We start from the raw sequence: 24,150 nt of genomic DNA, 5'->3' as shown, positions 1-24,150 counted from the left end.
ATGTCGACCAAGACCATTCATGGTAACTCACAGTTCCAGAAGGCAGAATCTAAACGATGGACATGGGAGTCTCCCGGTGGACGATTCCACAACGAAATAGACCACATCATATTCAATCGACGGTTTTGCCTGACGTCGCTGTTGTCCCAAAATTTCGAACGGGATCGGACCACCGTCTCCTTCGTGCAAAATTCTACTTCACAGAGCGGGGAGAAAGGGCTGCAAAGTTCAAAAAGAGAACTCCCAGAATGACCACCAACTGGGAACTCTTTGGTACTATTGCAGCAACATGGGAAGATGCCATTGTTGACAACATTGACGAGGAATACGATCGACTGGTTCAGCACCTCCATGAATGTGCGAGGAACGCCAAGAGAGAGATAGCCACAAAAAATCGCCTATCTTCGAAAACTCTTGAGCTAATTCGCCAGCGTGGTTTGGCGCATGCCTCAGGCAACCGCAAGCTAACATCCGAGCTCGCAAAGCAGTGCAGAGATGTGATCAAGGAAGAAGACCTCAAAGAGAGAAGAGCAGAAGTACTGGTAGATGTGGCAGAAGCCGGGAAAAGTATTCGTAATGCCCGCCTGTCCTTCGCCAACTATAAGACCAAGATGACTGCCCTCCGACGTCCTGATGGATCCATCACATCCTCCAGAACGGCAATGGAGAAGATTATCCATGACTTCTACTCAAATCTCTTCGATAGCCATGTCCACTTGCCGACATACCAAATTCCACAGGATGGATATGTCGTTCCCAACGTTCTCCCTTCCGAAATCCGACACGCCATTTCATCAGTAAAGAAACAAACAGCACCCGGCCCAGACAAGGTCAGACCTGAACACCTGAAGAACCTGCCATCAGTACTCATCAATACACTGGCTCAGCTCTTCACTCGCTACCTGTCTGAATGCAAGGTTCCGTCCCAATGGAAAACCAGCAGGACCGTACTACTGTTCAAGAAGGGAGACATCCATGACATTGGCAACTATCGCCCGATCTGCCTATTGTCTGTCATCTACAAGTTGTTCACTTGAGTCATCCTAAATAGGATTGGCAGAACACTAGATGAAGGACAACCATGCGAGCAAAGATGGGTTCCGCAAAGGATTCAGCACCATCGACTATATCCACACGATAACCAAGCTCATTGAGGTTTCTCGGGAGTTCAAGATGTCGCTCTGTTTAACGTTCATTGATTTAAAGAAGGCCTTTGATTCTGTTGAGACGGAAGTGGTCATTGAAGCCCTAGCCAATCAGGGCATTCAAGCCCAATATATCAGGATCCTCCATGAGCTGTATTGCGGATTCACTACCAGGATCTCACCATTCTACAAAGAAGTGATTGTTGATGTCAAGAGAGGGGTGCGGCAGGGTGATACCATTTCACCAAAACTCTTCAGTGCCACCCTCGAGAACATCATGCGTCGACTGGAATGGGAAGGAATGGGAGTGAAGATAGATGGTCGGCAACTACACCACCTCCACTTTGCTGATGACATTGTTTTAATAACACCAAACATCAGCCAAGTGGCACGAATGCTGGCCAACTTTGACCGTGAGTGTGGAAAGGTAGGACTACAGCTGAATCTTACGAAGACAATGTTTATGAGAAACAGCCTTGTTCCTGATGCCCCATTTGCTCTCAATGGAACGACCATCTCCGAATGCAACAGCTATGTGTACCTAGGTCGAGAGGTCAACATGACAAATGACCTGGCACCCGAGCTGCGCAGGAGCAAGAGAGCGGCTTGGAACGCCTTCAAGAACGTTGAAGAAATAGCTAAGAGGACGAAGACCCTCTGGCTCCGGGCACATCTCTTTGATTCCACTGTTCTTCCTGCATTAACATATGCCTCAGAGACCTGGGCCCTATGCAAACAAGATGAGAACGCTATTCAGGTCTCCCAAAGAAGAATAGAAAGAGCTATGCTTGGAATATCACGTTTCACTCAAATGAGAGAGAGAATCCAGAGTTCTGACATCCGTCAACGATCAAGAATCAGGGACGCTGTCTCATATGCCAAGGTGTCGAAAATCAGATGGGCTGGTCACGTAATGAGATTTAAAGACGACCGCTAGACTAGAGCTGTTACCGACTGGATTCCACGGGATGTCAAAAGACCGCATGGCGGCCCACCTTCCAGATGGTCAGACTTCTTCGTCAAGATCATGAACGATCGATTTGAGGCCCTTCATGTTCCCGGAGTGAACAGATGCCATTGGGCTACACTAGCACGCGACAGGGACAAATGGAGATGTTACTGGCGCCCGCTCGAGCAAATCGCCGACTAACGGGAAGTTAAGTGATTAAGTGATTAAGTGATACAGCTCCACCTCAAATAATCTTATGGATACATACATATATAAACAGGGAGAGGCACATTTTTAGATCAACATATGATCACATAAAATACATATAAGAAATATACATATGTATACATATATTTCCATATCTCCTATAGAAGAAGAGAATATACTATCTCCTAATTGTTTTGCAAGTCAGTTTCTTTGGGAGTCTAAAATATATGATTTCCCCCACCCTACCTCCCATATCTAGAGAACTACTAGGCCTACAGTGGTCAGTTAGTAAACACTCTGCTTTGTTTGTTTTGTGTGTCTAGGATTGAAGTCACAATATCACATATGCTCGACACAAGCTCTCTTTCTGGTTACATCCCTGGATGCTAGCAAACACACTTGGAACCAAGTATTAAAAAGGAAATGAGTAAAATCAGAGATTCTAACTCTGTATGTTGGGTTCTTTAGTACTTACACATATAAAAATTACCAGTAAGTATATGAGTATAAGGATAGAAAATATTCCAAAATAATTTAAAAGATGGAGTCAGGCATCTTATCGGCATCATTTAAATAATCAATCTAAACTTGGTTTTAAAAATTGCTTGACTCAGATGACTTGGTTCTTACCTTCTTTACCTTTAGGGAGCTGGTGAGTGGGGAGAATGAGGTAATGGACATGTGAGAAGACACTAAAGGATGTAAGGCAAACCACAGCGGGTTCAGGGTAGAGAAAAAAGTACCAGTGTTTATCTGGGTTTTAAGTAATATTGATGAGGCTCCAGATTAGCTAGAAGTGGTGATGAATTTATACCAGGAAACTTAAAGATAGGAAACCCAACTTTGTTTTTAAATGAAAAACTCTATTTTTCATTTAACCATTACTTTCTTCACTATATTTTATTTAAGGATTACCCTAAAATTTCAAAATCTGTGGGCTAGGGAGATAATATGGAGGTTAAGGCACTTGCCTGACATGTTGCCACCTGGGTTGATCCCCAGGACCACCTATTGTCCCCTAAGATACCCCAGGAGTGATCCCTGAGCACAGAGCCAGGAGTAAGTCCTGAACACTGCGAAATATGACCCACCCACACCCATTAAAAATTTTAAATTATTTTTTTAAAGTCTTGAATAATCTTAACTACATATCAGAATCCTGTGCATATTTAAGGATTGTACATTTTCTATCATTCTCTATCTGCATGAAATGTTGCCTTTTTATTTTATGAGCTTTTGGGCCCCACCCAACAATGCTCAGGCTTTAGTCCTGGCTCTGTGATCAGGGATCACTTCTGGTGGGACTCAGAAGACCCTATGTCATCCTGGGGATGGAAATTAGGTATATGTGTATAAGACAAATACCCTACTTACTGTACTATCTCTGGCCCAGATTTTTCCGAGTAAGAGAAATATGAATTTGGTGATCTTTATACTTAGATCCTTAAACACCTTTTTCATAGAATTTTTTCACTCTGACCCAAACCAGAGGTAGTTAGCATGTATGCTTCAGGGGTTAGTATGTATGCTTCAGGGGTAGAGGGTGTGTGTGTGTGTGTGTGTGTGTGTGTACCATTCCTTACCCTCCACCTGACAACAGAAAGTGTTGTCAAATAACTTTAAATTCATGAGTTCTGGTCAGTGATGACTTGAAAGCCTGATTCTTGTATTATTTATCACTCATTAAATGCTCTAGCTCTCCTTTATTAAATGTTAAATCATCCTAAGTGGTATAGTTCTTGCTATTTGAAATGGCAAAGTGTAAGGGAAAAGAGAAAGTGGCCCATTTCCTTGTAAATGTGGCATTCAAATAAAACAGAGCAAGCTCAACAGACAGGTCAACTGGCTGCTGATGGGGTGTCTGTACAATTATTCATAATACAAGAGCCATAATTAGAAGGAAAATGTCTCCTTACAGCACCACTGAGACTGCTAAGCAGAAAATCCATTTTCCCACAGGGCATGGTTGGTGTATGAATCCAAAAACATTTGAATATACTCACTGGTGCCTTTTTCTTATCCAGTGTCAGGGCTTATGTGCTACTAATGGGGGTCCTGCCCTATAAAGTGCCCCCTGACTTTCCAACAGGCACCACTGGCAATAGCACTGACCACATTGGTTTTGTTCCCTCTAACAATATGACTTGGAATCCTGTTGATAGGATAGTCATCAGGAAAAGCCTAGACACATTAAGAAAAGGAAACAAACTTCTATGCTTATACCACAATGAAGAAATCGTGTTATCTATAAGTCTAAATTGATTTTTCTCTTTTTTTTTTTTGGTAGGAGGTGGAGGATTAGCATACCTTGAAGTGCTTAGGTCTTACTCCTGGCTCTGTACTCAGAGACCACTCTTGGTGGCCTTGGGGTACCATCTAGGGCAGTGGGGATTGAATCTAGGTCAACCATGCACAAAGCAAGTGACCTGCCCACTGTACTATCTCTCTAGCCCATCTTTTTTTAATCAATGTTTTTGTATTATATTAAAATTCCTTCCTTTCTCCCTTCCTTCCTTTTGGAGAGAGAGTGTTTGGTTCATACCCGCTTGTGTCTATGGGTGACTCCTGGCTCTGTGCTTAGGGGTAACTCCTACTGGTGCTCAGGGGACCATGCAGTGTCAGGAACTGAACTGGGGTCAGGAAAGGGCTTTAACCCCAACACTATCTGTACTATGTCTCTGGTATCCTTTATTTAAATTCAATCTTCCAGAAAGCAGCAGAGTCCATGACGAAGGCCATGAAGTATCTTCTTGTTCTCGGCTACATCCCTTCACTTGCCCGAGTGTGTGGCGGCAGCTGGTTCGGTACTCAATATGGGTCAAATAAATAAATACACTAAAAAATTTAAGTCAAGGACCAGGATGATAGTACAGCAGATAGGGTTTTTGCTTTGCCTGAGGTCTACCCCTGGTACCCCATATGGTCCTCTGAGACCTTCATGATTGATCCCTGAATGCAGAATCAGAAGTAAGTCCTGAGAACAATCAGGTGTGCCAACTCCCCCCACCCCCCCCCAAAAAAAAAACTAAGTTATGTGATTGCTAATACTTTATGTGCAGAAAGAAGTTCCCATTTGTAGCAAAATTAGACAATACAATTGAGAGAAATGAAAACATTTCCTCTTACCTTATCTCTGTTTTTTCGAAATAGGTGAATTTGAGGGCACGCTTTAGCTCCAGATGAGATATCCAGCCAGTTTTCTGAATTTTCACATTCTTCTTTAAAATTACAACTATTTTTTTTTAGAAAGAGGAAACAAAACACATGCATTAGTTAAACATTCTCATATTTGACTTCAGTACAAAATGTCAGGTTCTGTATAGCAGATTATTGATTCTGAGTGAGAAGAGGAACATGATGCTAAAACCATGGAAAGCAGCAATGAAACAGCAGAAGCAGAATTGTTTTGTTTTTTCTGTCATGTCTAAGAGCAGAGAACAAATGCAGACAACATGTTGAACTTAGACTCCTGAGCTATCTCTCATGGTGACAATGACAACTACACCCAAGAAACACCCTCGTGTGGATTCCCAAAATACAGAGCTGCTCTCTAGAAACCTAGCAAAGCGCTGACCAAGAAATATTCAATAATTGTATAAATTTTAGGTACATGATTTATTCCTTAAATATCAACCTATCGTGTTACTTTTTTTTTTTAAAGCTACCATTTTGTGGTCTGGCGCAATAGCACAGCAGGTAGGGCATTTACCTTGCATGTGGCCGACCCTGGCCAACCCTGGTTTGATTCCTCCACCCCTCTCAGAGAGCCTGGCATGCTACCAAGAGTATCCACCCGCATGGCAAGCTACCCGTGATGTACTCAATATGCCAAAAACTGTAACAACAAGTCTCACAATAGAGATGTTACTGGTGCCCACTTGAGCAAATCGATGAACAATGAATGGGAGGATAGTGCTACAGTGTTACCATTTTGTACTTTGCAGCATGCTAATAAATAATAATGTTTCGAGGTCAAAGTCTTCCCCAGAACTTGATATGACATTCCATAACCATCTGCTACATAACATTTATTTAGAGAGATACCAAATTATATCAAAAGATATAAATGAGACATTTTTCAGGGTCACTTCCCACATCAGCTAGCTCGGAGGATGCCCCAAGTAAAGCTCATATTGTATTTGATGAACATGATCAGAAGCTGAAATGGGAGATCATTGGTTTGCTGGATGTGTTGGTCACTCTAGGTCGAGGTAACTTGGGAACTCTTGCTTCTTCAGAAGGGCAGCTCACCCGACTGGGAGAAACAAACACCGAGCGCCATATTATTTTCAAACGCAGTTGCCTCCACAGATGTTCTAATTATCTATAGTTATCAGAGATGTTTTGTCAAAGACAGAACAAAACAACTCTGATATCTTTAGCTCCTAAAGGCCCAAGACTGATAGGAAGGGGCGAGGGCTAAATCGTGACAATGAGTTTTGAAAGACACTGAAAATTCATGAATCATGAGCTTGAAAAGCAACCAAATGATAAGTACTTTCAGCTGTGGGGAGTCCCTGAGAAGACCTGAGTGGAAAGTGGTGTGGGCCCAAGTACACATTTGACTTCATAAGCATGAAACTCTTCTCTTTTCTCTTTTTATGTCTTAAGAGTTGACAAAAATAGAACAGGAAGCCTTAAGTTTCGCAAAACTTCAGCCCCAAACACAGGATTTCTATCATGTCACAGTGACATTTTAGCAACCCTGCTAACTGTGAGCACCTCTGTGTCCAAACTCCCCTCACATCTGTGTCAGTTCCTTCTCCGACATCACAACCCGGGGAATTTCCTTCAGTAATTTTCCAAAGTCATAAATTTATCTGACCCTTGATGGCCAGCTCGTCCGTCACGGACGTTAGGTTCGAATTAAACTGCCGCTCTCTGTCAGGGAGAATCTGCAGAGGAGAAACAGAACTAGGAGGCTGAAAAATAGACAATGACGAGAGGCCTTATTTTGTCTCTGAGAAAGAGATGATTGTCAGACACCCCCCCCCCCCACCCCCGGCCACTCCTGTCTACATAGGCACTTCCTCTGCCTATCAGAAGATAAAAAGGAAAAAGAGAAGGGGGGTGTGGCGGGGAAACGTGTTCTGGAGAGACTGGCACGCAAATATTTTTGTAAGCTCTTAATGCTGCCTGGGAGTCAAGGCCGAAGGCTGCCAAAAAAACAAGTGTAAAATATTTCATACAAATAGTGCTACAATTTGCCAATTTGTAGGCAGCAAACAGTAGTGCCACTGAGTTATCACTCCCTTTTCTGAACGCCTATAGTATTTCTTGTCGAAACCACACATTTTGGTATTTAATCATATGCCGCCTTGAATTACATCTTAACCATTTCATCTATCTATGTCATTTCTGCCCAAGTAAGCTCTAAACTCCTCAAAGGAAGGGTGAACGCCTTTAATATTTCTTCAGCAAATCCCTCAGTGTCTGGCAGCATGATATGCATATATGAGGGTTTCAATAAACATTTTTGAATGAATGGATGAAATGTGAAATCTCTGGGTCATTTGAGTCAGTGATGTTTCTTTCCAGAATTTCCTTATGACTTACGATTGACGCCTATTTGTGGTAAAGAGACTTTAAAAAAAAAAAAACACAAGCTGAAAATTTAAATCTAGGGTCAGAGAAATAATGCAGCAGGTAGAGCACTTCCCTAGTGCACAAACAATCCATGCTCAGTTCCCAGAACCACATATGGTCCCCCAAGCCCCACCAGGAATAATCCTTGGGTGCAAAGCCCTGAGAATTGCTGGGCGAGGCCCTAAATCAAACACACAAAAAATTCAAATCTAGGGTCAAAGGGGAACAAATGAGAAGCTGAGGTTTTCAGATGACCTTTGAGATTAAAAAGAAAATATATTAAAAACCTTTTATTTCCTATTTTATGCAAGGTTAAAAAAATCAAATGTATGGAACTAAAAATTCACGCCTTGTTTATAATGTACTTCTAAAATCCCCAAACTCCTGTTTCTTGCTTCTCACCATTAAAAAAAAAAATTCAAAAATTAAAAAGCGAAGTGTGACACCAAGAATGTATAACCAGATGGTCAACCAACAACAGTATCTTATTACTTCTCCAATATTGCGGCTTTATAAAAATCTTCCCAACAGCACATTCTCCACAGAGGAGGGGGAGAAGATCTTACAGCTCTCACATTTTAGTAAACAAAACCAATTTTTTTGAAATAATCCGTTTTGAAAGTTATCACTCTTATGAATCAACGACAGCAACAGTCAAAGTCTTTTCATAAAACTTCAGTCATTACCCAAATGCAATTCAAATCTCCTGTTGGAAAAGACTCCTGGTGAGGCTGATCCTTGCCCAGTGAGGCTCTCTTGGACAGACTGATTTAACTGGCTTTGTCTCAATTTCTCCAGGCCCCCAAAGGAGGAAAATTGGACTCAGATTAGAAAAAGCACATTCTGGAAAAAAAATGGCAGAGATACATCTGCTAACTGTGTTCTGACTTTGGCCACCCTCTATGAAGGATCTACACAATGTCCCAGCACTTGATTTTCCCATCCTTATTTCCAACTAGATTGCATGACTACATTAAAGCCAATATGTGGGCACCTGCCCATTTGCCATTTAGGAAACCAAAGCAACTCAGATAGAGAGAAAAGAGTGAAGACAAATGCTAAAAAGCAAATTCAAATAAACTTTTTCTATGCAACTCAGTGGATGAGCCTATGTAAAATGGCTTGTTCTCAGTTTTCTATAAAATCTCCTATACATCCTAATATATTCAAAATAATAAGAGCATGATATTGCCATTTGACTAAGGATGTGGATCACCCTTCTCCAACCTGTAACTCATAAAAAGTCACGTTCAAAAAATCTACATAAGCCGGAGACTCAGAAACTACAAGTTCCACAGTCCATGTCCATACCCTTGAACCGTAGTTGCTGTTTGGATTTTTCAGAAACTATTTTCATGCAGGAGGCTGACTTACTGAGTTAGTAGAAATCAATGTAAATCTAATAATTCCAAATAATGGCCCTCACCACAGACATACGTACACGTGAGCACAAATGTGTGTGTGTTCACGCGCACGCACACATACATACCTTCTCTCTCTCTCTCTCTCTCTCTCTCTCTCTCTCTCTCTCTCTCTCTCTCTCTCTTTCTCCCTCTCCCTCTCCCTCCCTCCCTCCCTCTTACATGGAAGGCACATGGCCCCAAGCCCTAAGAGTTAGTTTCCCTCATTAGTCTTTTTTCTACAGGATGAAACAGCCTTCTCTGGAAGAACACTCATATACTGAGGCCAAAGGCTGCTAAAGTGACAAGTCTGGCATCAGAGAACGCACACTTGACCTCCAGGCTGCATGGCCTCCTGGGACCCCATTATCCATTATCCTTGATTAATCAATTGAGGTTTGGGGTTATATCTGGTGGAGCTCAAGGCTACGACTGACTCTGTGCTCAGGAGTGATCCCTGACAGTGTTCTGAGGACCATGTGGTACCAGGGATTCAACTGGGGTTCAAACTGGAGTTGGCCACATGCAAGTCAAGTGACTTACCCCTGTATTATCTCTCTAACTCTCCTATTACCTTATAAGACATGCTCAAGGATAAAGGCATTTGAACTTTCTAGGGCCTCAACAGAGGCTGGGCCAAGAGGTGGTGACAGGGCTGGAAAACCCTAAAAGTGGAGGAGAGAGGAGAGGCAGAGTTTCTAGATGATAAGGGTTGCTAGGATTTGGGGAGGAAAACTCAGAGGTGAGGATTCAGAGTGGCCTATGATCCTCACTAGCCCTGAATACAGAACCTCTGACTGGAAGTTGAATTCCTGTTGGACTTTCAAGTCCACTGTGCTCCAAACATGTTCTTGCATACCACATATAGAATACACTTCTATGCTCAAGAAATCATGTTATAAGTGTAAATCCAGCTTCCAGGTTAGCGCACACAAACTGTGAATCCATCAAGTGACCACAAGACTGTACATACAACACAAGATGAACAGAAGACAATGAAACCATAGCCATTTGCATTATAGAGCAGTTTTTCCTCCTTCTTTACTTATTTGTGTAAAGATTATTGCTCAGCTGGTCGTCTGGGAAAAGTGCCCGGCTGGACAGACTTTTAAATTTATTATTACAGTATTGCATTTATATAGTAGTTCTATTTTTTAATGGACAGAGCTTAAATTATTAATTGTTTTCATGCCAACATAAGGAACAGAGAGACCCACTTCTCAGAAGGAGCTAATGTTCCCAGGCCCCTGGTCAGAGCTGGGGCACCTTGAGGCTCGAACTCTATTAGGCTAAAATCTCACCGTATAAATGGACCATTTACTCAACCTTGAAATAGAAACTCTGAGCTCAGATCTAGCTCCTACTTCCTGCCACTCAAATTTCATCAGCCTCCTCTAATCTAATTGTTCACCAAGAGCAGACAGTCCCTGAAGTGAGCTGATAACTAAATATCAGGTAATTGGTCTGAAAGCGGAAGTTGGGGTGACCCGTTCTAAAGATTCTCTAGTGATAACTTATCGGAAAACTTTGGACAAAAGGAACCATCCAGCCTCCTACCAAGAGCCCAGGAGACCATGTCCATGATGGGGATTGGTCACTTTGCCTAATTGAGAGGAAATAGATGTCTGCATTTTTAGGAAAGGTACAGAGGCCAGAGGAGAGGATGGTGGTCTCCAGAGTTGGGAGCTTTCATTAGCATAGTTATCCTGTGAGATCGGGCTGGAGTGGTAGCACAGCAGGTAGGGCATTTGCCTTGCACACAGCCGACCCGGGTTTGATTCCTCAGTCCCTCTTGGAGAGCCCAGCAAGATACCAAGAGTATTCCGCCCACACAGCAGAGCCTGGTAAGCTCCCCGTGGCATGTTCAATATGCCAAAAACAGTAACAAGTCTCACAATGGAGACGTTACGGGTGCCCACTCGAGCAAATCAATGAACAACAGGAGGACAGTGTTACAGTGCTATCCTGTGAGATGAAAAAAGAAAACTCAGTAGGATCAAAAGTTACTGTGACCCATGCAAATCTGAATTCCAGGCCTCCAGGGTCTTCAGGAAAGGAGAATATCAAAACACAAGTCCAGAATAACTAACTACAAAATGGAAAAGTAGGATCTTCCTTTTGGAGCTGAAAAGTCAATCCATAAGATAAAAATACTGCAAATAACACAGTTTAGAAGATTTTTGTTTGATATGAAAATATCTACCATGCCAGCAATGGCTTTTCTTAGGACTTAATTCACTTGCTTTTCACAATTAACAGAGTAGGTACGCTAAGCGTCCCTGAATTATAAAGGGGGGAAAACTGATGTCCAGAAGGTTCCTTACCATTTTTCTGAGGTCGTAGAATTGGTGATTGCAGGGGCTGATACACAAAACCAGGCAAAGAGGCTTCCAAGTACATGCTATCAATTCCTAGCCTATGTTGCCTCCCACACAGTGTCCAAATCCTCCCTCCAAGCCCCCCACTGTTTTTAGGGTTTCCTGAGAATTAACTCACTGATTCTTAGAGTCACCTGAGGAAGTAGGTATGTTATCAGCTCCACACCAGTCAAGAGAAAAATAAGGTGTGAAAAGGTCAGTCTCATTCTGTAAATCTTAGCAGGCTGGCCCTGGTGTCTATGTTCTTCCTCCTAAGTCAAAATGCTCAAGGCTTCCAGGAGAGTTACAGCACACATGCCAAAATAACAACAAACAGCTTCTCCCAGAGCATGGGCCTCATAGATAAATAAGAGTTTTTATGCATTTCCCAAATTATGTTCTTTAGGTTGTTTGGGGTATGACTGAAGTAGAGTTCCATCACTCAACAGTTTTGGAAAAACCAACATAAAATGAAACAGGTGTCTCTTCTGCAGAACTTGTCAGAGAACTGAATGCAATCTCTCAAAACAATGGAAAGATCAACTTTCCAATTTTCTGATGGCAGAATTGACATTCTAGTTGCAAGCAGAGGAAAATCCTGCCTAGTCTTGGTAATCCAAAATGAGCAGTGATCCAAATGGCAGATAAAATGAGAAAATCCTGGGCCTTTTTTACCTTTTTTTAAAATTTGTTTCTTCTTGACCTTTGTAATTGATCATGACTATGAATTCTAAGCTATGTCTTGTGTTTACTCTCTCCAATGCCCTTTTGCCTGAAGCAAACTGATGGTCTTTCTACTTCCATCCCAAATCCAGTCTTCTGGTCAACCATATGACACTGAGGTTAGTCTCAAGCACAAAACTAACTATATAACTCCCTACTGTATCTTCAAAAGCACTATTTCACTTACACCAAACTTCTCTATCTGGGTGCCTTTTATAGACCAGAGTCTTGAACATATCCCATGCTCACTTCTTCACCTAACACCATTTGGTAGCACTTGCCTTCTTCTCTACACTCATCCTTAGTTGGGACTTGGTGAGTCTCACTCTCAAACATGCAGGTACCTAAAGACACCAAGCCCAGCAGACAGCTCCTGGCAGAGTCCTGCTATTTGATAATCACATGCAAATATGCCAGCTCTTCTAAGTATGTGCTGCTGCCACTGAACTAAATGCCACTGGGTCCACAATGTGCAGGGGAACTCTGTCTCTTGTTCAAGAGTAGTTCATTCTTTTCCTAGTCTACCAGCAAAGCCATCACTCCCCACCCAGTTTCCTACTATATACAGCATACTGATTCACTGTTACCCCCCACTAAATTGTCGTGTTTGATCAGTAAGTCACTTAAGGGAAGGTACACCTTATCTACCCTGAGATTACCAGGGCCTGGTACCAAACCCACAATTCACTCTACAACACTTGAATGTCTCCCTAATGTCAAATGCTATAGTAGGCATCAAGGATACATCTGTGAAGAAGACAGTTAAAGTTCCCTTCTTAATGAGCTTCTTATATTCTAATGAGGTATGCAACCACCCCCCCCCATGCAGATAAGTAAGCAATTATTTTAAATAATTTCAACTTGGTATCAGTCTTCTGCAGAAACCAAAAATACAGCTGGAAGGACTTTGTTTAGAAATTGTTATAGTAGTCTTTTACAAATTACTTTCTCAAGTCACATTATTTTGTCATATTAAGTAGGTTTCAGGTAGATAGCATTATAATACAATATCTGTAGATGCTACATTAAATTTGTTCTCCAAAGTTTTTATCCTTTACCATAAATTAACCCCCTTTATCTGAGCTGCATCCCTTCCTGCTTTCCTCTGGTGCCTGCTATTTTGTTCTCATAATATATGAGCTTGTTTCCCTTTTTTTCTTTTTTTCAAAGGTTTCAGGTATACAAGTTTATCTTCCAACATCTGCATGTGCTATATATGATAACCACAGAGTTTCAAACCACAGAGTTTTAGTACCATACTGCTAATCCCCTTTATCCATTCTACCCACCCTCCAATCTTCTTCCCCTCTGGCAATCACCATTCTAGTGTCAGAATCTAAGGGTTTGTTTTTGTTTAGTTTTGTTTATTTGTTTGCTTTGTTTATTATCTTCCACATAGGAGTGAAAGCATATGGTACTTATCTTTCTCCATCTGACTTAATTCACTTAGCATAATCCCCTCAAGGTCTAGCTGAGTTGTCATAAATGGCAAGATTTCATATTTTTCAAAACAGTGAGTACTATTTCATGTACCCTCTACCCTTTAAAAAAATCCTTTCATCCACAGATGGGTACTTAGGTCATTTCTAGGGAGGAAATACTTTAGACAGGTTGGTCAAGACACGTAGTATTTTAGCTCAGGATTGAAGGACCGAACAAAAAAAATCTAGCCACGTCAAAAGCAGTGGCAACAGCATTTAAGGCAGAAAGAAACAGAACGTGCAAAGATTCTGAGTTCACTTAAAGCTTTGTCTTTGCAAGGAATATGGACAGAAGTCCAGCTCCAGCCTGGCTAGAGTTTAGTGCAGAAAGGGGAGGGTGGTTCTATCAAAGACAAGCTAGAGAATCTCAGGCAAGTCACGGACCATTTATGTGTTTCAGGTTCTCCTTCTGCAGAAAGGTCAATAATAACAATAATAGTTTCTACCTCACAGTTATTATATAAACATCCATTTAACTGAGGATCACCACCATGTCTTAGTAAATATTAGTTACTGGCATTAGTTTCATTACACAGGCAAGTGAAACAGAGAATTTAGGCCAAAATGTGCTCAGCATAGATAAAAGCAATACAAAATGGTAGATTCAGAGGGGTCTGGGAGTAATGTAAGACAGACTGTCCACTTGCATTGCCAGCACATACAGGTTGCCCATGCAGCCTGCTATGCCAGGAGACAGATACTAGTCAAGGCTTTGGGGAATGTTCCTAATCACAACCTCCTTCAAGAATCGATGGCTTGTTGGGGTCTTTCCATGCCTTGAGCACCAGAGATGAGAACTCTGTGAGGGTAGATTGGTATTCTTTGCCACCTTTACTAACATGTGCAATTCTCTAGGGCATGGTCTCATTCAGCTTCTCTCCATCAGAGTCAACTTACACCCAGCAGCATTTAACCAGTCTTGGCTATACTGAATAAAGACTCAGATATTAATGCGATTAAATTCTTGTCTATGTCACATGAGTTTTATCACTGATCTCTGTTCACTGAGCTGCTGGTTAGACCTACCTTTGTCTTAAAACTATTTAGTAAATATAAAAAATACGTATGGACAGACACACTTTCATGAAAGGGAGTTGTGCCCTTTGCCCCATGCACGTGGTTCTTTTATAGGTGAGGAATGTCCAAAGGGAAATAAGTTTACCATTTTTAATTTCCAAATGAAAAACAGGAACTGAAAACCTTAGGAAGGATTTGTTAAAGTATGAAAGTCCTGGAGCCGGAGTCGTAGCACAGCGGGTACAGTGTTTGCCTTGCACACAACCAACCCGGGTTCAATCCCCAGGTCCAATCCCCAGCATCCCATATGGTCCCACAACCACCACCAGGAGTAACTCCTGAGTGCAGAGCCAGGAGCAACCCCTGAGCATTGCTGGGTGTGACCCAAAAAGCAAAAATAAATAAATAAATAAACAAATAAACAAATAAATAAAGTATGTAAGTCATAAAATAAAGATAAAGAGTTGACATTTCTGAAGGCAGGAAGTTCTGGTTTCAAAGCTGCTCCCTGCCCACTGTGGAACTAGGGGTGCATTCCTTACCCTCCATGGGCCTCAGTTTCCCATCAGCCAATAGGGTTACAAATACAATTACCTCTTCTTGAGAGCGATATGGGATACCCAAGGCACAGCAGAAACAACCATAGTCTGACAGACCAGAACACAAGGGCCCAGACATCCTGAAATACAGCTAGAGCAAACAGCAACACACAAGCACCAGATCTGTGTATTGGGCAGGAGGAGCTGCCGGGAACAGGGAGCATACAAGGCCACAAATACAAAGGAGGATATTTGAGGAGTTTTTAAGAACCAATCAATACGTACTTACGAAAATGCTCGCTGCCTGAGACAAGGTTCTTTAAAAAAAAAATTCCATTACAACAGATATTGACAAAAAGGGATACACCCTTGTATTAAACAGCACCATTGGAAGCGGGACAGAGCTCAGATGAAAGCAATGGTGCAGATGGGCAGTTTGGGGGCAGAAGCAGGAGGATCTCAGCTGCCAGCCCAACCAGGCACAGTTGGATTCTGGGGACGAGGGCGGAAAGGATCCCTTTGCCTGCCCCTGCCAAGAGCTCGTCACTGTGCCTCGCTCCCTAACAGTTTCATCATCGCATCACTACCACCTGCTTTGACATAAATCACATGGATTCGTTGCTCTGAACGGCTGAGAGAACTCAGGCTCCCCAAGACACCCCTCTGGGGCTGAAAGCTCCCTGGCCCCTTCCAGCACTTTCCACTACTCAGCCACATTGCTCTTGCCTGCACAGGGGTGGGCGCAGAAACACCCCGAGGCCCACACAGCATATTCCTTGCGGCTTCTCACTGCGTGCCTCCCACAGACAGTTGCCCTACTTGCTTCTACACAATTAGTGGGCACAATGGGGTCCTGGCTGCAGAAGAATGACCCCCCCACCCACCTCCGGTCTCATGAGGACCATGATGGGTTATCAGAGAGCTGCACTGGGCCATGAAGGAGAGTCACGGCACAGACAGGCACAAGGACACAGCCTGGACCAGAAGGCAAGAAGGGACGGATGCAGAAAAAGAGCTGTCCTCGCATGCAAAGTCGCCTTCCAACCCCTCAACCACCTGCCCTGGCCCAGGAGGGAGGGTAACTCAAAGCTGAATGTGCACTTTTGGGTGGGCTCACGTAACCCCCCTTTTTTGGGAGCCCCTCTAGGCTGAACTTCTCTCGTTAAAAGTGACAGCCCCTGGGCAATCTCCCAACCCCTGCCCTGCCTCATTTTCCTTCAGAACATTAATCACCACTAAACATGCTCTCTGTCTTCCTCCTCTTTCTCCTCCTCCTCATTATCATCATCATTACTATTACTATTATTATTAGTATTGGAGTCACACCCATCTGTTCTCAGTGATTAATCCTGGCTCAGTTGCTCAGCGGTCACTGCCCGCAGTGCTCAGGGGGACAACATAAGGTGCAGGGATCAAACCCTGCTGACCACGTCATGCAAGGTAAGTGCCTCACCCACTGTACTATCTCTCCGGCCCTCTGTCTTCATTATTTTTAACACTGTTTATCTTCCCTTACGTAGTGGCTACAGGCATGTTTTCCCCTAGTGCATGTCCATCAAAAACCCTAGAATGGAATCGGACTTTGAAAGAATGAACTTAGGAATACAAAGTAGAAATCACCGTGAAATTCAAGTGTCCATTGACTGAAGTCTGGCCAAGAGAAAGAAGATGACGATCTAGATACATTCAGAGTAGCAGGCCATGAAAAGGAGCAGGCAGTGGCCATAGAAATGTTGCCACAGGGTCAGAACCCACAGAGTCCTCAGAAGCCAGGAGAGGAGAGGTAGGATGCACCTCACTGAACCTTCAGAGGGAGCAGGGCCTGCCGGCCTCTAGGCTTTTCAACTTCCAGCTGTCAGAACTGAGAGAATAAGTTGGTGCTGCTGTAGGCCAGGTTAGTCTGTGGCCATCGCTCTGTGCTCCTGGGAGGCCTTCTAGGGGCAAACATCTGGGGCTTCACTGCCAGAGAATCCTAGTTTCCCATACCCCTGAGCCGCTCACAAGAAACCTCTTTACTAGCCTTGTGGCTGTTTCTGCTTTTAAGGTGTAAGAGAATCTGCCTGAAGCCCCAAGGCCCTATGTCATTCTTTTTGAGAAGGTGTCACCCAATCTTTTTTGATGGGGTGGGTCCCCCAATCTTGAATCTCGAATGGCCCCTGAGGTGATTCCCCGCCCATCAGATAGGCCAGTAGCTCCCAGAGGGGACCCCAGGATGCTGTGTGACTCTAGCAGGGCCTCACATGTCAATGCTCAGGGACCTCTACAGCTGTGTCCAGTGGTGCTCAGGGGACCAGGTGAGTAGAATCTCAGGACAAGGAGAGCATCTTAAATATGCTGCCCAGACCCAAAGCAGAGACCAGGGTGCAGGTCAGAGGGAGCAGGATAGCAGTCAGAGGTGAGCAGAGGGGGTGGATACAGAGTTCAGACGAGGAAAGCTACCCGCCGGCCTTGCAGATGCGGGAAGGGGCCTGGCCAGGGAGATCAGGCTGCTCTCGGCAGTTGCAAAGCCCAGGCAACAGATGTCCCAACAGTCTCCAGAGAAACTCAGCCTTCGCCCATCTCGCTCTGAGCTCCCTGAAGCCCACAGCCTTTCCAGAACTGTAAGACAATAAATATATGTTATTTGAAGCCACCAAGGTCGTGGTCATTTGTCACAGCAGCAGGGGAAAATGAATCCACCTGCTCTGGCTGTGTGCTCCTCTCGGAAGCGGAAGTCGTAACAGCAGGAGGCTGGGAGGGCTCAGGGATGCGCCAGGCACTAGGTTTGGGGCAGGAGATGCACATTCTTCTCCATGCAGGCAGGCCCTCCCATAAAGGCACTGCTGCTAGCTCCTGGAGGAGAAGGGTGCCCCCAGCACCTCCAAAGCCCTCGGGAATGCCTCTGCCATGCCTTTCCCCTCTTTCCCTCTTGGCCCACTGGAAGGGAGGGACCCAGACTTTCCAAAGAATTCATCATTTCTCCTCACACCTTGAACTGTCTTGGCCTCTGACCTGACTGACTTGACTTGAACTGTCTTGAACTGACTTGAACTTGTAGGACAACAATAGCCCTGGGGGGGGGGGGGGGGTTGACCCTGGGGGCTCATGACTGGCCCTGAGGCAGGACTGTCTTCTGGAGGGGGATACAGAAGGCAGATCTCAGGACAGGAAGGACCGGTCAGGGGTGGGGGGCAGTCCACAGCAAAGCACCCACCACTCTTTATTGCTCAGGGACAAATGGGTTTGGCATCAAGTTCAGGCTTTCTCTTTTTTGCTGCAAAGCCTGTGCTCATCTTCCAAACCCCTTCCAAAAGCCTGACAGGGGGAACTGACTGCAAAGCCCTGGTGTTATGCCAACTGACTGAGGAACAATCACCTTCACAGTCTCAGGCAGAGAACAGACCACAGACCATGGAAGGACAACCCGCAGGCCACAGACGACACAAAGCTGCTCCCATGCTGCTGGAAGCTCTTCCAAAAATCAACATGACATAAGCACATACAAGGATATGGGAGCTCATTCAATTTGTTCACATAATCAAGGGAAAACCTGCCAACACCTTGAAACTGGCCTTCCTGGGGGCTCTGTCCCCACCCGGCACTGGGACACAGACTGGGGCGTTTCCACATGGGAAGATCAAGATGGCAACAGCGTCCTTTCTGGCAAGGTCCATTTTTCTGAAGAGGCCCCAGCCCTGGTTTCAGAATGAGACCGAAGGGGAGACCCCGCCGCTGCAAAGCGTTCAGGGGACCAAAGCAAGTGGAGCCTTGAGGTGGAGCAGGGAGAGAGGAGAGGAACCTGAAAGCTCAGAGACAGCGCTGCCAAGTGGACGGCTGGGGGTAAGATGTGATGTGAGTCACTCTTGACAAAATAGACACAAAAGCACAGTGATCTGAAGGATGGAGCGAAGACTTTTTATTTTAATCTTTTTTTAAATAATCTTTCAAAACTTGGAACTGGTCACATCAGTGCTCTGATAAATTTCCAACTTCCATCAAAGTTCAAATGCAGAATGTTTCACTCCCTGGTTCCACACAGGCCCTACCCCAAGCACCACCATGTTCCCTGTTTCCTTCCTCCAGAGGCAGTACAGGAGGGAGGTCATTCAATCTACCTCCCCTCCCCCCCCATAAAAAAAGAACTCTCCTTGGACATGGCCTCTCATGAACGGATGCCCACCCTCTCCTGCCCTTGTTCTGAGCCCAATTCCAGGGTCAGCTCCACTTCTAGAAGCTTCTAGAACAGCTCAGAGTATGCATCCCTGACCTTCTATGGCCAGGTGTGTGCTGAGGGTTTTTGAAGTCCATTCTAGGCTGAGGTGCTCTTGGCAGTGCTGGGAGGCGCTCGGATGAAGCCTGCTTCACAGACAAGGGCACTTGGCATGGCAGAGAAGAGACTTGCTACCACTCACCGGCTGAGAATCTCCCCCGAGCAGCACTGCCCCACCAGCCACACTGCTCTGGCCCTCTGAGCACCCCAGGACTCCTCCTCCTCCCTTCCACTCACTAAGCACCAATTTGAATCTCAGCACTGCATCACACTTCATGGCTAGAAGGAGGAATCCCTGGGCCTCTGAGATCTTGCTCGAGGTCTGATGATGTGGGAGTTCACCCTGTGAGCAGCAGTCTCAAGGGCACAGTCTTAGAAGCAGGGACAGTGTGTGACTTAGATCATAGCAGAGAGACACAGCTGTCTCCTGAAGCTCTGATGTTTCATTTTTATAGCCCCACCCGAACGGCCTATCTCTGGTCGGAGGCCCAGACTTCGAGGGCAATCTGATGAGCCACGGAGTTCTGTCCACTCTCTCTAGCCCACTCGCCGCCCAGCTCCTCCATCATCTCTCTAATGTGGTCCCCACTAGCTGGCTCAAGACCACTTTCTCAGATGCTCTCCTAGCTTCTGCTGCGACCCTCTCTAGGCTCTCCTGTGCTGGTAAGTTTGTTCTAAAACACGGTTTCATCTCGGCTCTCTTCTAACTGAATCCCAGGAACACCTCCCTTAAAGCCCTTTCAGTGAAAACCCCAATTCTGTCACATAGCTTCCAGGTCCCTGGACCCCTGAGGTCATAGCTTGCCTCTGTCCAAAGTTCCTTTCCTACTGAAACTGGGTCTACTACAAGCACCAGGCAGCCATTCTTCTGGCTCCTGGCCTTGGCATACCCTTTTCCTCCCCACCAGATTCCCCGACCCCCTCAGCCCTGACTGACTAATACCTACTCCCACTTTCTATTCAGCTTACCCTTTCCCTTCCTCCAGGAAGCCTTCCCTGATCTTGAAGTTTAGGTTAGATGTATTTTATGTGCCCCTACAGACTCCTCCACTTCCTCTGTGCTGACATCTTATTACACCCTATTTACTTATTGGTACTTTGGTAGCTCCTTAACTTATTCAGGGAGGCTGGGCAATTGCTCCCAGTTCTTTCATCACTCATCCACTGGAGTTATACAGGCAAACTGTTTGCCATGTCCCTTTGTGGAGTCTCCTCTAGAATAGGGGAAGGGGGATGAATGTTTCTGTAACCTGCTCATAAAGCTGGATTTCTCTATGTAGCTTGCAGGTCAGCTGGATAGCAGCAAAAAGTAGTAATAATTATAAATAGAATTGAGTAGGGGCTCTGAGTGTGCTGCCAAAGTCAGCCCAGGCATGTGTGCTACCGGCTTTGAGACAAGTAAGGAAGTGTAGGGAGGGAGGCCATTAGAAATGACCACGCTGGACGAGAGCCATAGGATGCAGGTAAGACATTTGCAACATGCAGCTGACCCAGGTTTGATCCCTGACATCCCATAAAGACTCCAAACATGATCGATTCCTGAGTGCAGAGCCAGGAGTAAGCCCTGAGCATCTCCAGGTATGGCCCTCTGAAATAAAAAACAAAAGTGACCACCCAACCCTGCTCCGGAACCTGCCCGCATGAGCCCCACATTCCTGTTGGAAGAGACTCCTGAGCAATCCAAACAAATGTTTGATCCTGTCAGCCACTGAGAATTCACTGGCTTGAGTGAGGCCTTCGGGCTGGCCTGTGGGGCAGCACAATGACTGACATGCAGTGGCAGATGAAGGTGTACACGGTCAATGAGGACCACCAGTGGGATGACCGGGGCACCAGCCATGTGCTGTCCAGCTATGTGGAGCAGCTGAAGGGCATGTCCCTACTTGTCAGGGCTGAGAATGATGTGGGATCAAACCACCTCCAGCACCAACATGTAAGCCCATCTACTGGCCCTGCCCGAGACTCATAAATAAATCTCAAAAGAGATCAACAGCCGCCAAAAGCATGCAGACACCTGCTTATGGCTGAAACATCCAGGGCACCCCAGAGAGGGGCAGGTCAGCCCAGTGCCCACCCAAACAAAGCCCCAGCAGCCTCTTGCTTCCACAATCCAGAAATTACTGCTGGGCCTCTGGCCGGACTCCATCATCATCTTGGGACTGAGTTCACCAAGAAATTAACCTGTCAAAAATTTAGGCTATTGGTTCAAGAAGCAAGTGAAACCTCTGGACATGATCTGAGTGCTGGAAGTAGGCAAAGAAATGAACATGATAACCTTTCAGTACCTGGATTGAAAACCATAATGCCCAAAATGAAAGAAAGAGAAAGAAAGAAGAAAAGTGCCTGCTATAGAGGCAGACTGGGTGGGAGGGAAGGGTAGAAGAAGGGAAACTGGGGATACTGGTGGTGAGAAATGTACACTGGTGAAGGGATGAGAGTTGGAACATTGTATGACTGAAATCCAATCATGAACAACTTTGTAACTGTATTTCTCACAGTGATTCAATAAAAATAAAAGGTAAAGGCCCTCCCGTTGATCTTCGATTTGCTCGAGCGGGCCCAGTAACGTCTTCATTGGAGACTTTTTTGTTGTTACTGTGTCTGGCATATCGAATACTCTCGGTAGCTTGCCGGGCTCTCCGAGAGGGGCGGAGGAATTGAACTCGGGTCGGCCATGTTGGCCGCATGTAAGGCGAACGCCCTACCCGCTGTGCTATCGTTCCAGCCCCTCAATAAAAAATAAATAAAATTTAAAAAAATTAACTTTTAGGGGTTGGAGTGATAGCACAGCGGGTAGGGTATTTGCCTTGCATGCGGCTGACCCTGGTTCGATTCCCAGAATCCCATATGGTCCCACATGAGAACCACCAGGAGTGATTCCTGAGTGCATGAGTCAGGAGTAAACCCCTGTGCATCGCTGGGTGTGACCCAAAAAGCAAAAAAATCATAATAATAATTAAATAAATAAATAATAATTTTTAAAGTGATATCCAGTGGAATGCATTGAAAAGAGTTTTTTAAAGACAGAAAAATCAGAATTCACTTGATCATGCAGTAATTACTGAAGCAGAAACTCAGAGACATTCCTGCTCCACCCTCACTAGCTAGCAACATCCAAAGAAGCAAGAAAGAACTTAGACCCGATGTCCTGACATGGTGCTGGGCATGGTAGATGCTCAGTGAGTTTCTGTGCTCTGACTGTAGGGGAAAACGCAATAACGCTGGCCATTGGCATGTCTGTCTTCCTTGCTGGCATGTAAATTTCTTGAGGCCAAGAGTGGTCTCTCATTTCTCTCAACAGCACCTGATTCTCTTGCTTCCCACACTGGGTTCTTGGTAGATACTCAATAAATATATTCTGAAATCAAAGAAATTAGATTTGTGGGATAGATGGGGCTGGCCCAGAAATCAGTCCTTAACTTATGACATTGTTTCTGTGGGGAAACACATCCTGAGTGCCAAACGAACTTGCAAATGAACTTTTGGAACCTCACCCGTTCATTGGTTCAGGATTGCCAGTTTTGTGGAAATCCATAACTGAACACATGTGCTGTGCTTTGCAATATGGGAGAAACTGAGAAACTGCTTCCAAACCCAAGATACTCAGCCTGCAGAAATTCACTTTCCACCCACACAGAACAAATCCAGCACAGGTTGGATTTGAGGTTCCAACAATAAAATACTAGACTTTTTAGAGCTCATTGTTTATCTAATTGCTTTTTATCTACTTATACTGGGTGCCTATTCTTAACACCCGATCAAAAGGATATTAAGATCATTTCTTTGCCCCCCCCAGTCCGCCTTACCCCCACCACCAAATCCACTTTCTAGACACGTATACAGGAAAGCTCAACCTTCTCAACAGAGAAAATAAATTATTTTTCTAAATAAATCTGTGACATTTAAAATAAACACAGTGGGATGCTCTACAGTCATAAGAAAACATCCCCCTTTAGAATTCCTAATTTTGAATGGTACTTGGAGCTTCAAGTGAGTCATGGATCTGAGATTTCCTTTTGCTTCATCTTAGGCCAGAACCAAACCCGTTAGAGATCAAGCAATCGGACAAGACTGGGAAGGACCCATCACCCCAAACCCAAGAGTGTTTTATGATGTGTACCCACAAGTACCACCTGTCATGGGGAGTCTCCCCCTCACTCTATCTTTCCCACTCATTTTTGAAAATATGATAAAGCTTTTTTGCTTTCTAAATTATTATTGAGTCACTGTGATGTACACTGATATAAAGTTGTTCATGACTGAGTTTTAATCATACAACACCTGTCCCTTCACCAGTGTACATTTCCCGCCATCTGCACCCACTCCCCAGGCCCCCAGTCTGCCTTTATGGCATATAGCATACTTAGCATACTCTCTCTCTTCTCCCCTTTCCCTCTCCTTCTCCCTCTCCCTCCCTCCCTCTCTCTTTCTCCCTCTCCATCCCTTTCATTTAGGCACTTTGGTTACTGAAAGGGTATCATGTAAGATGTCACTTTA

At 44.6% G+C, this 24,150-nt stretch overlaps 1 protein-coding gene across 1 annotated transcript in view; it reads right to left on the bottom strand.

Annotated features, from left to right (window-relative positions):
- The window catches only part of PLXNC1 (plexin C1), a 177,587-nt gene that overhangs the window by 104,641 nt on the left and 48,796 nt on the right, over nt 1-24,150 (bottom strand). The window contains exon 5 of the mRNA XM_056115891.1: nt 5,428-5,533. Coding sequence (XP_055971866.1) covers nt 5,428-5,533 — 106 coding nt within the window. The remainder of the gene's footprint in view (nt 1-5,427; nt 5,534-24,150) is intronic.

This window comes from Sorex fumeus, unplaced genomic scaffold (assembly GCF_029834395.1).
Source record: "Sorex fumeus unplaced genomic scaffold, SorFum_2.1 ptg000003l, whole genome shotgun sequence".
Lineage (NCBI taxonomy): Eukaryota > Metazoa > Chordata > Mammalia > Eulipotyphla > Soricidae > Sorex > Sorex fumeus.
This window is presented reverse-complemented; position numbering and strand designations above follow the sequence as displayed.